General features: G+C 37.1%; 1 protein-coding gene across 1 annotated transcript in view; it reads left to right on the top strand.

Annotated features, from left to right (window-relative positions):
• Window positions 1–16,004, top strand: part of CUL1 (cullin 1) — a 53,815-nt gene extending 37,811 nt beyond the window's left edge. The window contains exons 9-22 of the mRNA XM_072853400.1: window positions 1,250–1,380; window positions 4,196–4,303; window positions 4,400–4,506; window positions 5,704–5,752; window positions 6,314–6,445; window positions 6,961–7,078; window positions 8,043–8,119; window positions 8,872–9,003; window positions 10,393–10,485; window positions 11,807–11,854; window positions 11,950–12,032; window positions 13,550–13,655; window positions 14,417–14,530; window positions 15,430–16,004. Coding sequence (XP_072709501.1) covers window positions 1,250–1,380; window positions 4,196–4,303; window positions 4,400–4,506; window positions 5,704–5,752; window positions 6,314–6,445; window positions 6,961–7,078; window positions 8,043–8,119; window positions 8,872–9,003; window positions 10,393–10,485; window positions 11,807–11,854; window positions 11,950–12,032; window positions 13,550–13,655; window positions 14,417–14,530; window positions 15,430–15,510 — 1,379 coding nt within the window. The 3' untranslated portion in view covers window positions 15,511–16,004. The remainder of the gene's footprint in view (window positions 1–1,249; window positions 1,381–4,195; window positions 4,304–4,399; window positions 4,507–5,703; window positions 5,753–6,313; window positions 6,446–6,960; window positions 7,079–8,042; window positions 8,120–8,871; window positions 9,004–10,392; window positions 10,486–11,806; window positions 11,855–11,949; window positions 12,033–13,549; window positions 13,656–14,416; window positions 14,531–15,429) is intronic.
• The last annotated feature ends 378 nt before the right edge of the window (window positions 16,005–16,382 follow it).

The raw sequence follows: 16,382 nt of genomic DNA, 5'->3' as shown, positions 1-16,382 counted from the left end.
TTAGGTAGCAATACAGCTGCTTGATTGCTGTTTTATTTAATCTGATAATCCTCAGGTGGTAACAAATTGCTCATAAGCCCTTCAGAGAAGTCCTTACACTTCAGAAGTGCTAGATGCAGCTGACAACCTTAGGATGGATTCAACCAGGTGAAATATCCTCATTAGTTTACAGTAACTAATTTGGTTGTTCACTGTTCCACTTCAGTGCCTGTTCAGTGAGGGCAAGATTACAAGAGGTAACTAGTGGGTTTGTGGCCATATTAAAGTTTGCTTTTTAAAAAAAAAAAAGGCATCTGCCCTGTTGAAAGTGAGTAATAAAAACAAAACCCTCTTCAATATTAGACTTTCCAAAATTACTAATTGATTTTGGAAACTCTTGGCTGAAAACTGGTGAGATTTTAATAGGAGGCTTTAACATATGTGAAATCACATCCAATTTATTTTTACCTTTGTTAGTTTTGTTCTGTGGTAATGCTTTTCAGAACCCTTTTCTTGAGATACAATTATTTCTACTAGTGATCAGTTACTTAAATGTTTTTTTTTAAAGAGATAGCTTTATCGACAGTGCTTTATTGGAGGAAATCTGGTTTATAATGTTTCAGTTTACCTGCTAAGGTCATATCAATACATAACATTTAGCCTTAAATTTCCAGCTGTTACCACTGATGCTGCCCCAAGTAGAAATGTTAATACACAAAAGGCTACAGGTGGTGTTAGATATCTGAGAACTGTCCTGTTCAGAACAAGATTTAAAGGACAGTGGTCAGTTGGAGAATGTTGTACTCTTAGCACAGCCAGCAGTAACAATAATGACAGTCCTAATTCATGGTAACACTTCAAAACTTCATCTAAATAAGAGGGTTTTAACGCCATTTTTAAATCATTGCACCTCTTCAAGTTTATGAAAACTAGAAATCAGCAGTAAATATATTCCTATAATTTAGGTCTTTTTTTTTTTTTTTTTTGAGATTTATGTAGCATTGTGAAGGTAAAACAGATCTTAATGTTTAACAGGTTGTTTTCTTGTTAACTGGTCTTAGCTTTCCAGGTTAGTGCAAAGATTTTCTATACCGTATAATTTTTTGCTGTAGTTTCTTCTGGCTTTTTACAGGAGCAATTGCACATATATTTTTGTTGATGATGGATGTTTAACTCCTATTGGCAACTTGTAAATGAGAAATTGGAGTCATAGCTAGTACAAATAGGAAATGTTTGCTTTCTTTTTTGTTGTTTTTGTTTGTTTTTTCAGACTTGGGACGCATGTATAACCTTGTATCTCGAATCCAGGATGGCCTTGGAGAGCTGAAAAAACTTTTGGAAACCCACATTCATAATCAGGGTCTAGCTGCAATTGAGAAATGTGGAGAAGCTGCTCTAAATGCAAGTATCCCATCAAAATAAGTCTGTGTGGTTGCTGACAGTTTTACATTAGAGGAGGGTGAATGCTTCCTGATATAATTTCCAGTTTGCTTGTTTCCCCTCTCACTGATTTAATTTGTGAGGACTAGGCAATTCTCAAATGTTGACAGTAGACTTAAAACAACAGCCACATCACTGTGTTACTACTCTTTGAGCTTTGGGGCTTTTTGTTTGTTTTGGGTTTTTTTCCTTCTGAGTTTTTGCTCTCCGTCAGGATGTCATGCTGCTCGGAAAGCTGGCTGTGCAAATACAACATCCTACACTTACAAATACACCTGAAAGTCCACTGAAAGTTTCAAGAAGCATTGTCTCCAGTGGACTGTCTTTTATTTCAGTATCTTACAGACTTCCGACTTGGATGGGACTGTGTGGAGAAAGTTTCTGCTGGTTTTAGTTTTTTTGGTTAATGGTTTTATTCTATTTGAAAAAGCATGAGAAATATAAGAGGAAGAGATAACTGAAATGGTTGGAGAGGTCATAATATAAGGAGCAGGTCAGGTCTTCTGCAACACTGTGGTCGTTTAGCCATATAATTGGCTTTCTTGATTTTTATCCCATAATTTTAATTTCAGACTTAATTTTGTGTTGAGTAGGGTTGAACCTTGACAACGTGAAGCTGTTTAAACCCTTTGCTAACCTTTTTGTCTATAGACAATATGACATTTTCTAGCCAAAAGAAAAAAAAAAAAGCACATTGCACAAAGCAAAATTAGGATAAAATATAGATTCTGGTAAAATTTATTTAAAATGGGGTTTAACTGTGATTTTTGACAGAGTTCATTTTAACCTGTTATTGGCCTCAGATATTCTTGAAAAAGCTTCCTACTAGTAATCATTAAAGCAATAATCTGTAATGACTGCATGGAGAACACTAAAAACTTTAGTTTTTAGCACAGATTAAAATTATTTACATGTGTGTAGTGTCGTTCACTTCTATAATTTTAAGTGTGTAGCTTTTTAGCAGTATTGATCTTTTATGAATCATGAAGTTCAGGAATCTTCAGCTTCATTTATAGACATCACCTGAAATTTTGAAATCAGATGTGCTTCATGGTTGACACATCCCCCTAGTGGTCATCACTCTTGAGTTTCTTTGTACTTAGGCCTTGAAGAATTTCCCAGGAAAATGAAAGCTCTTTCTCCAGGAATTAGTTCATCTTTTGAGATTTGTTTGTTCTTCATTTTCATTACAGTATCTCTGGCTGTCTCCCTTGGGAACCATCTTGCCTCTTCTTCCAATATCCTTCACACCACTGTATCGCTATTCATCATTGCCTTGTTAGCCCTCTGTCACACTTAGGTAGGATTGATTCTGCCTAACTTAATTTATCTGTACTGTGTCTAAACAGGTAATCAGCTGAGCAAATGCTTCTCAGTTTCCCTGTAGTCAGTGGAGAGAAATAGTCATACCAGCTTGACTCATCTGACCTATTTTAGATTTTCACTGCAAAATGAGTTGTGTGCTAGACTCCATTAACTATATTAATGAGACTGCTCTTCAGTCAGAAGTTTACTGCTTTTTGTGCCTTTGGTTATTTTTGTTGGAGTCCTTGTAATCAGTAGATGCCTTTCTGAATGTCTTTCAAGTCCACTTGAATTTCTTGTCTGGGAGGTTCTCAGTAGTCTCTGTTCTTTATCTCAAGCATGGCATTAGATCAGTGGTCCACACAGTCTATTTCTGTCTTCAGTGGCAACAGGAAATCTTTTTCAGGATCCTGATACAACCCTGCCCATCTTTTGCCATTTTTTGCCAGCATCCAGAATTCTTACGATAGGACTGCTACAGGAGTACCTCTATGCCCAGTCCTTTTAGTTTTTATTTATGGACCTGTTGTCTGTGAGTTTGTCTAATCCGTTCTTGAGCCTGCTGATATTATCGGCTTCCAACAACCTCCTGTGGCAGCAAGTTCCAGAAGTCCACTACCTTATATGTAAAGATGTTCTTTACTTTATCTGTCTGAAACATGTTTCTTATCACTTTCATCAAGTGCCCCGTAGTTACAAAATGTGGCTTTTAGTGATCGTTCATCTTTTCAGTAATCCTTCTGATTTTGTAAACCTTGGTCATATGCCCCTTCAAACTTCTGATCTCCAAATTTAAGACTTCTAGCCTTTTTAGTCTGTTGCATAGTAGCTGCCATGTCTGCCTGGTGTTTTAGTTGCCTTTCACTGTTCCTACTCTGACTCCACTCCATCTCTATTGAGATGCAGAGATCAGTAATTGTACATACAACTCAGTCTGTGAGTGCCATAAACTTGATGTTTATTGGCATTTGGCTGCCACTGGGTGTTGAGTGGATAATTTTTAAGAACTGTCAACAATGACTGAGGTCTCTGTACTGCATTGTACCTAATGGGGATACACCTGTTGCATTCTTACTAGAGAGATTTATTTTGAGGGTTTCTTCTATAGCAACTGCCATTTTATGATTGTCCAGCTCTCTCAAGTCTGATTCAAATGAAGCTTATGTCTTTGAAAATGTCCTTCTTGGAAATGTTTGCAGTGGTTGAGAAAGTGGTTTTGTCGTCTTTTGTACTATATAACGTAGTACACTCTGCACTCTGGCTGCTGTAAATGAAAGCTTGTGCTAATTGTAAGTCAGTCCTGGACATGGGACCTAAACTAGTCTATATAGTATTTTACCTTTAAAATATTTCTAATACTTTGTAAACTTTCCCCATAAAAATTTGCTTAGGCCAGTAAGTAGCTCCATTTTGGGGGAAGTAGAAAGCAGAAAGTCAACAAGTTGCAAAAAACAGTCTCTCTTTATTGCAGGATCCAAAAATGTATGTACAGACAGTGTTGGATGTCCATAAGAAATATAATGCTTTAGTCATGTCTGCATTCAATAATGATGCTGGCTTTGTGGCTGCACTAGACAAAGTAAGTATATGTAGTGGCATACGGTGAACTTTTTTTATTATTATTATTATGCACTGTTTTGTCTCCCAAAATTTCACTGTCTCTTGTGATTTATAGGCTTGTGGTCGATTTATAAATAATAATGCAGTGACAAAAATGGCTCAATCATCCAGTAAATCCCCAGAGCTACTGGCACGATACTGTGACTCTTTACTAAAGAAAAGGTACGTCTTCAAAGACAAATTATTATTTCAGGTTGGCTTTTGTTTCAGAAGGTTTTAGCATATGAAGTTTTATATTGTGTCTTCAGAAATAGAACTTAACGTTTCAAGAAAAATTAGTTATACCAAATTCTGAATACAAAAATGTCAATAGGACCATTCCTAAAGATTATATGGAGTTTACTTTTCTTTTTTAAAGAAGAGGGGGGAAATAATAAAAGATCTAAGACCTTTCTTTCCTTATAGGAAACTAAGTTCTACTTTTTTAATAAAACAGAAGGGATTTTTTACTTTGGGTTCCCCCCCCCCCCCCCCCCCCCCCCCCCAAATAAAAAAAAAAATTGTGTTATATATGTTGTAAAGAAGACTCACGTTCCCTTTTTCCATTAAAACTCTTGCTTTCCTCCTGTTGTTTTCTCTGTATCTTCTTCCATCTGGGCAGAAATTGAGGAGGACAAACTGCTTCTAAACTCTCATGGTTCATAATTTAATTAAGGTATTTGGCTTCAAATGATTCAGCAGCTCATACATTGAGTTGGTATCAGTTCAGTTCATACTGGATTGGTGTCAGTTTTGTCACTGGCAACTTTTCTAGCTGTTTTGGAGGAGGAAAAAAGCCACTACCAAACAACCCAAAACCAGAACAACTTGCTCACTTTTCCCTTCCCCATCCCCTCCTTCCTTCAGCAAAGGATTTATTTTCCCCTTTGTAAATACTAGCTTTATGCATGGTAGATTCAGGTACGCCTGATGGACAAGCATGATATGGAGGAAAACAATGTGGTGCCACCTGAGCTCTCACCCAGTCAAGACCCAGCTCTCCGAGCTGTTTTCTTTTCACTGTACTATCTAAGATAAGAAATGAAGATAGCATTTAGCAGCAGAAAAAAGGCAGGAAAAGAGAGATCCATGTTTCAGCCCTTAAATCCTGAGAAGTGTCGGGCTGTCGGGAAGTCCCAAGCAATTCATGGTCCAGGACTTCAACCTATTGTTTTAAAAATCTCATACTTCAGAATTGCTTACGTGTGGAATAGTGAAGAGTAGTGTTCATTTCATTACACTGTTTCCTCTCTAAAGGGTCTTTGATCCCAAAACTACTCAGTCTGTGTTCTTTTATTTATGAAATTTCCATATACATCCATATGTTGTTTTAATTCAGCAGTTTTGGGACTCATTAAAAATGCATTTCTTTAATTGCAGCTCAAAGAATCCAGAAGAAGCAGAATTGGAAGATACACTCAATCAAGTGGTAAGATGTCTATAAATATAGTACTCTTCTGTGTAAGCTTTGACAAGTTAGTAATATTCGATCGTCACACAAATCAGATGAGAGAAAACCTTTTATTTTGCATGTTTGATTTCATTACTTAATATTTCAGCTTTTCAGTAATAATCTTCATCTCTGTGTGGCTTCTTGGTTGTATTTTTTTAAAATTAAAAAAAAGCTCTTTACAGCAGATTTAAAGTGGCTAAATGGGATTTATGCTTTTACTTCATTTTTATATACACATATATATAATTTCTACAGTATATTTTTTATATAATTACTTATATGCACTACATATTTATTCATTTAGCTGTACATGTGGAATATACAGTTAATGAGTTTAAAATAGTATCCACATTTAAAAGAAACACACACCACCACTCCACCTCCTGCCCCGCCCCAAAAAAAAACAAACCAAAAAACCCCCCAAACAACCAACTCTGCCCTTAAATGTAAGTGCAAATGAAGTAGCTACTGCTACAGCTTTTTCAGGACAAGTGCTTAAATAGGGTTTTTTCTTACAAATTATCTTGGCTTTTCCAGATGGTTGTCTTCAAGTACATTGAGGATAAAGATGTGTTTCAAAAATTCTATGCTAAAATGCTGGCAAAAAGACTTGTACATCAGAACAGCGCTAGTGATGATGCTGAGGCAAGCATGATCTCTAAACTAAAAGTGAGTATTCCATGACTGTCCCATGATCTACCGTACTGCAGGTCTTCAGGCTGCCTTGGAAAACATTGATTTATGTCCTTTCATACGCAACCTTTTCTTTTTTTTAACCTCCTAGGAGCTTGTAGTGCATGTCTTGTCCAATGGAGTTAAGATGGGGTTAAGCTTAATTATTCTTATCCAAATGAATGACATGGATATAATTATCCAAGGGAATGACTGATGAAAAGTTGCTTCATTTTATTAACCCTTGTTCATTCAGGATCAAGCAAAATATGATCTAATACTCTTTTAGTAGTCTGTTTCACTGTGTGTTTTGCTTCATTTATAAACAAAATTTTCTTCAGTTTTTTATGACAGTTAAAGAGCATGTCTAGTTGGGATCAGTACTTTGAGTAAGGGAAATACTGAACTTTATACATCATCTTTTAAGAAAAATAGGCTCCGATACTTTGTTCTTCTCATTCTCCATTGTCAAAAATGTGTCTTGCTGACTTATCTGTGCTTTTAAAATACAGCAAGCTTGTGGTTTTGAGTATACCTCCAAGCTGCAGCGGATGTTCCAAGATATTGGTGTAAGCAAGGACTTGAATGAGCAATTTAAAAAGCACCTGACCAATTCAGAACCGTTAGATTGTAAGTAATACATTTACCTAAGTTACTGTTGAGTAGTTTCCTCTGATTTCTACAGAGCTCACTATATGAGGGAAATACTTGATTTAGACATCATACCCCCAGAAGTTACAGTTAGTATTATTTTGACCAAGACAGCTAGGATTTTTAAATTAGTCTTTTAGGTCTGTACTTTGTTTTCTAATAGCACTTTATATCTTCTGTTATGGGTAGCCTCCTCCTGATTTTGCAGCTCATGTTTAGGTATGTAATTAAATTAAGTTGAATCCTGTCTTTTTTTTTTTATGGGAAAGATGTTTTTCTTTAAACAGTTTTGATTTTGAGCACAACATGGCTTAAGTTCATAATTTGTTAAAAGTATTAAGGAAAAAAGGATGTTGTGTTTCCAGTTGTTAGGCAGCGCTATTACTTTTTTTTAATAAAGAAATATTTTTTTCATTGAAGCACGTTGAAACAAGTTCTTTAAAGAAATGATAATTATTTCTTCGATTATATCTAGAGTTGTGTATTGTCAGGCTTAAATTTTACTTAGTTTTTGTAGAATTCTTACTGACTTGCCCAAAATGCCTTACAAGTATAAATGTGAAATGTTTATCCTTGCAGTTGTGTACTGTGGAGTGATGAGTTTTAGTTGCACATAAAAATGAATGCTTACAATTTTTACACTTGCGTGTTAAAAGATAAATCCGTTGTGGGGATAGAAACAGGGTAATAACTTCTACAAATGAGAGAAAATTGAGTGACAGTCGCAGTAAATCTAAAGCTCTCCAACTGCAGTGACATCTTACATGAATTCCTTTGTTTTATGGTCTGAATAAAAACAATATATATTGCTTAATGATTTTTCACCATGTTTGAGCAAAAGGCAGAACCATTTCTTGTTTTTGTTAGAACGGGGACTGTGTGTTTGAAGAGGGGGTGGGAGCAAGGGGGATAATGCAGCTCAGCCTCATCACCTCTCTTCCAGTGGATTTCAGCATCCAGGTGCTGAGTTCTGGATCGTGGCCGTTCCAGCAGTCCTGCACGTTTGCTCTGCCATCTGAGGTGAGGCGCTTGCACTTGGTTCATCCAAACATGGAATGATCACGTGAGAAATTTGTTTTACAAGGCTGGTGTCTCCTGTTTTGTTGTGTGTCAGAGAGGACTGGAAGTGTCTCTGGTGTTTGCCTATTTGGGTGGAGGATATTTGGAACAAGATAAGTGAGTAAGGTAGTAGGAGGGAACTGTGTGAAATATGTAAACCTGTGGAGAGACCCTGGTTAATTAATCTTTCTTCAAAACATTCAACAGTAACCGAAGCAAATTTTTCTTAGTGTATTTTTCTGTGTATACTTTTATTTAAGAAATGTTTCTTGTAGTTGCTTTGGCTCTGTCCAGTAAAATCTTTAGGTATTATAATCATTAGTTTTCTGTTGAGTGCTTATCCAGCGTGAACAAGACATGAATACGTAACATGAGAAATAAGGTTAACTGCTGTTACCTGGAGGATGAAGGTGGTTAAAAGAAACCACCTTTCTAGCCTTGTTTAATGTATAGTAAAAGGAAGAATGGAACTTAAATGCTTGTTTAGGTTTGTATTGTTAGTGACACTTCAGAGGGGAAACTCGTAACAAAGGGAAATTTTGATCCAGTCTGGAGAATTTGAATACTTTGGATTTCTGTTTGTCTTATTCAGACAACGTGGCAGTCGAGGGTTATCAGATTTGATTCTCCTTTGTTGGTTCCAGAGCATGTTCTAGTAATGGTAAATGAAGGTACATAATATTCTTTATTTATTTGTTGTTGTTTTTATACAGTTAGAACGGAGCTATCAGAGATTTACTGCATTTTATGCCAGTCGTCATAGTGGAAGAAAGTTAACATGGTTGTATCAGCTGTCCAAAGGGGAATTGGTTACCAACTGTTTCAAAAATAGATACACGTTACAGGTAAGGATAATGTCATGCCAATAGCAACACCTGATGATGATTGCATTCAGAGGACTGGATGCAGCTGAACAGCTGGAAGACATGCTGTTCACATGCTGCTCCACTGCTCTTACGTTACCTGGGTGGGCTGCTCAGCCTCTTTACTTCTCATTTGGAGATAATTGCTTTTCTTTACTTTAAAGGACCATTGTGCAGATAAATGTGTTTAAAATGGTGAAGTGTGTAGATGTTGAAGTAGTGGAGTTCATGTGAATACCTGTGCCTGCACACAAACTAATTCTAATAGATAATACAGTGAATTGAGCTGTATTTTATTTGTATGTCAAAATATTCATTAACCGTATGTAATGATGTATCACAATTAAATATTTTAAATCATTCAGTTCCTTAATTGGAGAGTGTGTGTGTCTACATTCATATGTATACATGCATATATATGTTTAGCTACTATTTACACATGCATTCATGCATTCATTAGCTTTATTCTTGTGAATAATGCTACTGTCTTTATTTAAAGCAAAGCATGGATGCAAGACCTGATGACTACAGGTCTGTGTATTACTGAAGTGAACATAAATGTTAGCCCTCCCCAGATGGTTGTTGGTGTTATGATTAATAGAACCTTTATTATATGTTTGATTTACTTACTGTACTGATACTTAAGATCTATGTTTAAAAGAAAATTGACTTAGAAAAGGGAATACATTACTTGTGGTTTAAACAGGTGTCGAACTGCGTTGCATGAGACGACTGCAAGCTCTTTGCATAAGATCTCATGCTGCTTAGACTTTCCTGTCTGCTTTCTCTCAAAAAGTAGACAGAGGAGGCGAGTTCACAACAGTGAGAAGAAACAAGATAATCTCAGACTTTGAACTTGTCATCAACATATGTTAACCCTGTAGTGATAGATGTGAATAAGCCACTGATAGCTGCCTTGTTTATAAATTTGGTTTCATTATTCTCCTGGAGTTGGGAGGGTTGTGAGGATGAATTCAGTAGCTGTCTAGGTTTTAATGAAGATTAAATGGGTAAGAGTCAGGCAGTGACAGAAGAAAATAATTTAAAACTATATTAGCAAGTAGAAAGATAAGGCTTTGACACCATAATAGAAGACTTGATAAAGTATCTGCAGCTAGTTAAATGATCATAATCTTAGGGTTTATGTTTAGATAATGCTGGAAAGTAGAGTTCTGATTGTATAAGTAACATCAGATTTTTCTGTATTGTGTAATGATTAGCACTAGTTGGCTATTCTCTGTTGTCCAAATATTCCAGTATATTTGTTTAAGTGATGAATTTCAGGCTGTTCAAATTCAGAAAGTATGTTTGTTCATTCTCATTTTGATTCCAACCCCTCTCCCCTTCATTCTCTTTTTTCGGATCTGTTAGGCATCCACATTCCAGATGGCGATTTTACTGCAGTACAACACAGAAGATGCCTATACTGTGCAGCAGCTGACAGACAGTACTCAAATAAAAATGGTAGTGACTTCACACATTTTACCACACTCTTGTGAACAAGTCTTTTGGTCTTCAGGGCTCTTCCTGCTGTTGTGAGAAATTGGGATTAGACGAGCTTGAAGCCAGAGTCAGTTTCTGTCCTGAAGGAGACAGATGTGCTCTATTCTTGGTCAACTGGTTTACTTTCCTGTAATCATAACTGCCTAGTCTTCTGATGAATCTTAGCGTGTGTATACTCCTGTTCATGACTAGAATGAATTGTTTAGCTTCCTGCTGAGCTCTGGTAGTAAGTTTTCAGTGTTACACTACGTACGTTTTCATATTAAAAGGCAACATTCTAGGAAAAACAGCATTTTCCCTAAATGATTGATCGGTGTATCCGTTCTTCTTTGCATCCCAAGGCTTATATGAACAGAGTAAAATCTCCAGCTTCACTGGCGCGCTCTCTCTCTCTCGTGGAAAAGGTTCCCTCCTTTTCTTTCCAAGTAGGCTGTATGGCCCACAGTTTATTTGGCATCTGTGTCCTTTACTAGTAGGTTTGAATCAAGTCTGGTGGGACTTCTGAAAAGTTAGGCAATTTCTAGTCAGTGAGCTCTTTACTTTTAGAAATGCATATCTAGAAGGTTACTGCTGCTGATGGTTTACAGCAAACCCAGAAGTCTCATGGGTTGCCATTGATTGTAGATGCTTGTTGGCAGAGATATATTTATTTATTTATTTATTTATTTATGTAAAATAAATATTTGGCCCGAATTATGGTTGGACCAGAATAAAACTCTTTATACAGCTGAAAACTAACTGCATGAAACCCAGAAGATTTCCACTGTGGTAAAATAGCAGCTTTGCAAGCCTGCACAGAACACTGACAGTAGTGTAGCCATATGGGTGACCGACCAGCGACAGTAACCAGAACAGATCCCTGGTGTAAGCAAGAAAAGAAAAATATGTTAATCGGAAAGCAGAGGGTGCTTGCTTTCTGAGGTTTAAGCTTGCCATGGTATCTATATTTGCATGGTTTGGGAAAAATGATTTCGTACACTTACAGATCTGCTTGCAAAAGAGCTCCTAAAACAGCAACTGGAAAGATCTGTTGTTCAGAATTAGTCTTTCTAAAGAATTTGATGTTATTTGACCACAAGGGGAGTATAACCTAGCACCCAAAAAGGGCCTTATTACATTTTATTTCTGTGAACTATGTCTTTGCTGCCTTTTTTCACACTCATTTTGCAGTGTTGTGCACTCACTAGTTCTTAGTCTAAATATGTGTATTCTTGTTGAAGTATTTTAAGTTATAAAAAGGTACTGTCTGTCTGCTCTGATAATATTTTATGTAATTTTGTAGGATATCTTGGCACAAGTTCTACAGATACTGTTGAAATCAAAATTGCTTGTAAGTACTCTTGCTTTTTTTATGACCTGCTTAACATTCAGCAAAATGTATTCATGAATATTTATCTACTTGTTTATTTTATTTATTTCTTGCAGGTTTTGGAAGATGAAAATGCAAATGTTGATGAGGTGGAGTTAAAACCAGATACCTTAATAAAACTGTATCTTGGTTATAAAAAGTAAGGAAAAACTTCAGCAGCATACATCACTTGTGTATAATGGGCAGCATCCTCCTTCTCTGCTTTCAAAATTTGGGTAAAACCTAATGTACCTGGAATGAAAGCTCCAGGGTTCAAATGCCAATTCAAATATAGATCCAACGTGTACCAGCTTTAAAGGAGAGGGTTGGCTAGTAGGGGGGATGGGTAAGATTTCAGCTATCTGACTTTGACTTTGTCATAACATCTGTCAAGGCCTGGACATGTCTTCATGTCTTTTTTGTTCCTTGATTCTTGTCTAATTCTTGTATAATTTATTTCTGGTAAGAAATTGTGCTGGTTTTTACTGAGGTGCATGACTTGCATGCACTCAGCAAAATACATTATATTTTATAAGGTTACAGTAGTGTACAGTGACCAGCAAAGGTCAAAGTCTTAAATGTTCATCCACTAGAGATAACGAGATCAGCAGGCTCATTTTAGAACTTCAGAATGTACAGTGATTTGAAAACTTAATAAACATGATTTTCAGTAGTTTTTATTACCTACTTTAACCAGTATTGCTTTCAACGTTCATATATTTTAAGCTGTTCACAGTACTGTGGTGACTTTTTATCATGCTTACCAGAGTATAGATGTAAACACAGATAAACTCAGTGAGGAGTTCTGTACTTCCTGAAGATAAGATCTCAAGTGAAAGAAACATTTTAAAACCTTTCCTTGTACCTCACTCTTTATCCACTTTCTTCCCTCCTTGACAAATAATTAAAGGTTGAGAGTTCATGCACATTAGTGCAGTGATGGAAACAGCTCAGCGTTGCTGCACTGTGCAACTCGGTGGTTCCCAATTTATGATGCACAAGACTATGCTAAATAAATAGCAGATCCCCTCTCCACCACAGCATTCTCCAGTGCAGCCAACAGGCTGAGCACTGCCCCACGCTCCCTGGTGCTGAGGCTCCTTCCCCACTTGTGTCACAGCACCTTGTCTTGAGAGCGGCCACATGTTGTAGTGGGCTCTCCCTAGCACAACTGTGGGCACTGAGGATCGTGTGAAAGAAAGGCCGAATTCAGTTTTATAGAACAGATGGATTTCTCCACATTATGGTCAGAATCCAATCTGTAAATCAGAAAGGTGATTCTGTTTCCACTGACTTTCTTTATCCCGTTCACTGACTGGAAGCTTCTTACTAAACATAGAAATGTTTAAAATACAGTGTAATTGTACAGCACTAATTTGACCTAACAGATCATTAGGTTGGATTCAGTAAGTCATGAAATACATGAACAACCACCAAAAAGGTATTTTGGTTTTTTGGTTGGTTGCGGTTTTTTGGGTTTGGTTTTTTTTTTTTTTTTAATTTTAATAAGATTGGCACTTCGGAAAATTTTAGACCAAGTACCCTTTTATGGTAAAGTAATTGTGGTGGTGTGGCTTTTATTTTGGAGTTAGGTTTTGTTTGGGGTTTTTTGGGCTTTGGGGTTTTTTGTGTTTGGTTTTTAAACAGGCTAATTGTTAACTTATATTTTCTTTACAGCAAAAAATTAAGGGTAAACATCAATGTGCCAATGAAGACTGAACAGAAGCAGGAGCAAGAAACTACACACAAAAATATAGAGGAAGATAGGAAACTACTGATTCAGGTGACTTGTATTGCAGAATGCTGCCATGCTATGAACTTAGAACTACAGCTTTGTAATCCTTTAATGAAGCTTACTGTGGGGTTTTCTTAATTTTTATGAAGAGACAATATGCCATTGCAGCACACTGTGGTGGAGCTAAAAATGAATCTACAATACTCTTAAAGGCAATTGGAGTCTGTAACAGAAAATGTAGAAAGGCATGATAGGACACTGTTCTTCACAGTGTTCTAACATCATGTTGATGAGTGTTTGGCTTCCACAGATGCACACACTCACCAGACTGCTGTCTTGGGTGAAAACTAGTAATACCTAGGTAGTATGATCTTAACAGTGTTTTTCTGTCAGTTCATTTGGAATCCACTTGAGAAGCAAAGAGGCAGGGGAAGGAAATACAAATGTACTACTGAGAGAGTGTCACACTAAGGTTAAATATATTAAGAAGGTTTTCTGTTGTAGAAGTAGTTTCATGTTGCTCTTGGTACCAGTTGGTACTATTATTATGACTGACCGTAAGCAGAGTAGTTCTTAAAATTCATGGGTCAAAACCACTTATGATGACTGTAGGGTATGTAGAATCTGAGTTCTTAAAGTCTGCGTGAGTAGTTGACATTTGTAGGCATGCTTCTCCCCATCTGGTTCTCTGGTTTGCTGTGACGATGCTTCTGCACTAGCAGACGTGATCTGCTAGGGAAGTAAAATGGCTTTATCCAGAAGCACAAGTAGTTTGCTCCTAAGCACACCTTTCCGACTTTGCTGTGCAGGCTGCTATTGTGAGAATCATGAAAATGAGGAAGGTTCTAAAACACCAGCAACTGCTTGGAGAAGTGCTAACACAGCTGTCCTCAAGGTTCAAGCCACGAGTTCCAGTCATTAAGGTATGTGAGAACTGCATCTCTGAACCTGTGTTCCAGGAGGTGAGGAGGATACATATAGACAAAATATATGCTTCCAAATTAAAAAGGAAAGCTAAGGAGATGGGATGGGTAAGGACAGATTACTGGAGTTGTAAATTAAGTAGGAAATGTTTTAGCCAGAAATACTGTATTTCTCTTCTGGTAATATGCATGTTTTGTATTGTTGGCCGTGGTAAAACAGTAGCTTGATTGCATCTTTTCACATCAGTGCCAGCTTACAGCAGCCTCTGCTCCAGGCTTACCTCTTGTTCCTGCTCTCCCAGTTGTGGGGGTACCACTGCTTGTGGGCCGGCTCAATAGAACAGTTTCCCGATCTCTTCTATAATAAAAATGTTGGGGAGGGGGGCATTATATTTGTTCATTGTCATCGGTTTGTTTAGTGGTCCCACCAATGGCTTTTACATCCACAGCCAAGGGGATAGGTGGGGCAAAAAACAGGCAGTGGAGAGCAGTTGCATAAACTGGCACCAAATGCCAAAAGAGATGCACCCTGAAACAGCCAGCTAGTTACCGCAACTGCTATCTTTAGTAACATTACAGTAAGCACTCTGCACCTTGGTTTAACTCTTTATTTGCTGTCTTACTATGAAGTTGCTCAGCATACTGATGATCAGTTGAGCTCCCAGTCACTACCCTGGAATGGCATCAAGTAAGCATAATTCAGTTTAGTGGATTAGTGAAGTCCTCTACTTGGATGTGGTGAGAAACGGGAGAGCAAATTGCCATGGTTTGTGCCCTTTGCCTACTCCCGTCCTCTAGTTGGCATGAAATTCAATGGCCAAAATTGTTCAAAGTTTGTAGCAACCACAGAGAGGGCTTTTCTGCCAGTGTTGCACCACTTACGTTTGTTTCTCCCGCAGAAATGCATCGACATTCTGATTGAGAAGGAGTACTTGGAACGCGTAGACGGTGAGAAGGACACCTACAGCTACTTGGCTTAACATTTTTATTAGCAATTACTTGACTGTGTGACACTCGGCAAATAAGTATGTGATGGAAAGAATGAAAGCAACGGAACTTCATAGCAGCCACCCTGCTGCCATTTGGACCTCCCTTTTTAATAACTGAGACCAGGACTCCCATCAGCCAGTCTCAGATTTACATCAGAACTGCTCAGGATTGATACATTTCAAGTATGTAAATATGGACACCAATGCCATTTAACCTAATTTAAGAACAGAAAGGAATCAAACCCTTCTCCTTTAAGGGTTGCATGCTACTGCATTTAAATCAATACATTGGCTATATGATAAACAGCTGCCATCACAGGCAGCACTTATAAATGTTGGCAGCACTTTGAGAGCGAGTCTGAATGGACCCATGTGTAATCTGCTATGAAAAACCATTTGTATAGTGTGTTTCATTTTTTAATGTGTGATAAATAAAAAAAAAATTAAAAGATTTCTGTACAAGTTGCATTTGGTTTTATTGTTTTAAGTTTCATGACTTATCTTTCTAAATGTAAATAAAAGGTATAATGGTTATGAAAGCTATAGAAATTCGTTTTGCTTTTCCTCCTTTTCCCTGTCTTCTGGTGATTTAAGTACATTTTGTTCTCTAAAGAAATTAATTGCCATCTATCATCAAATGTGCATGTTACTCCTTTTTTAAGAGGAAATGTCTGGGCCTTGAAACAAAAGTTGTGGTGATTTCACATGATATGCAGAACAGAAAATACTTAGAATATATGTGGCAATAATTGGTCATCTGAGATTGGAGCTGTTTTTTAATATTGCTCAGTATACTATAAAATGCATCACACTTGCCTAAATACAGCCCTGAATAAATAAGGTTAGGCTGCCCATTTCTTTGA

Source organism: Ciconia boyciana, chromosome 2 (genome assembly GCF_034638445.1).
Source record: "Ciconia boyciana chromosome 2, ASM3463844v1, whole genome shotgun sequence".
Classification (NCBI taxonomy): domain Eukaryota; kingdom Metazoa; phylum Chordata; class Aves; order Ciconiiformes; family Ciconiidae; genus Ciconia; species Ciconia boyciana.
Note: the sequence above shows the minus strand (reverse complement) of the source record. Positions and strands in the feature narration are given on the sequence as shown.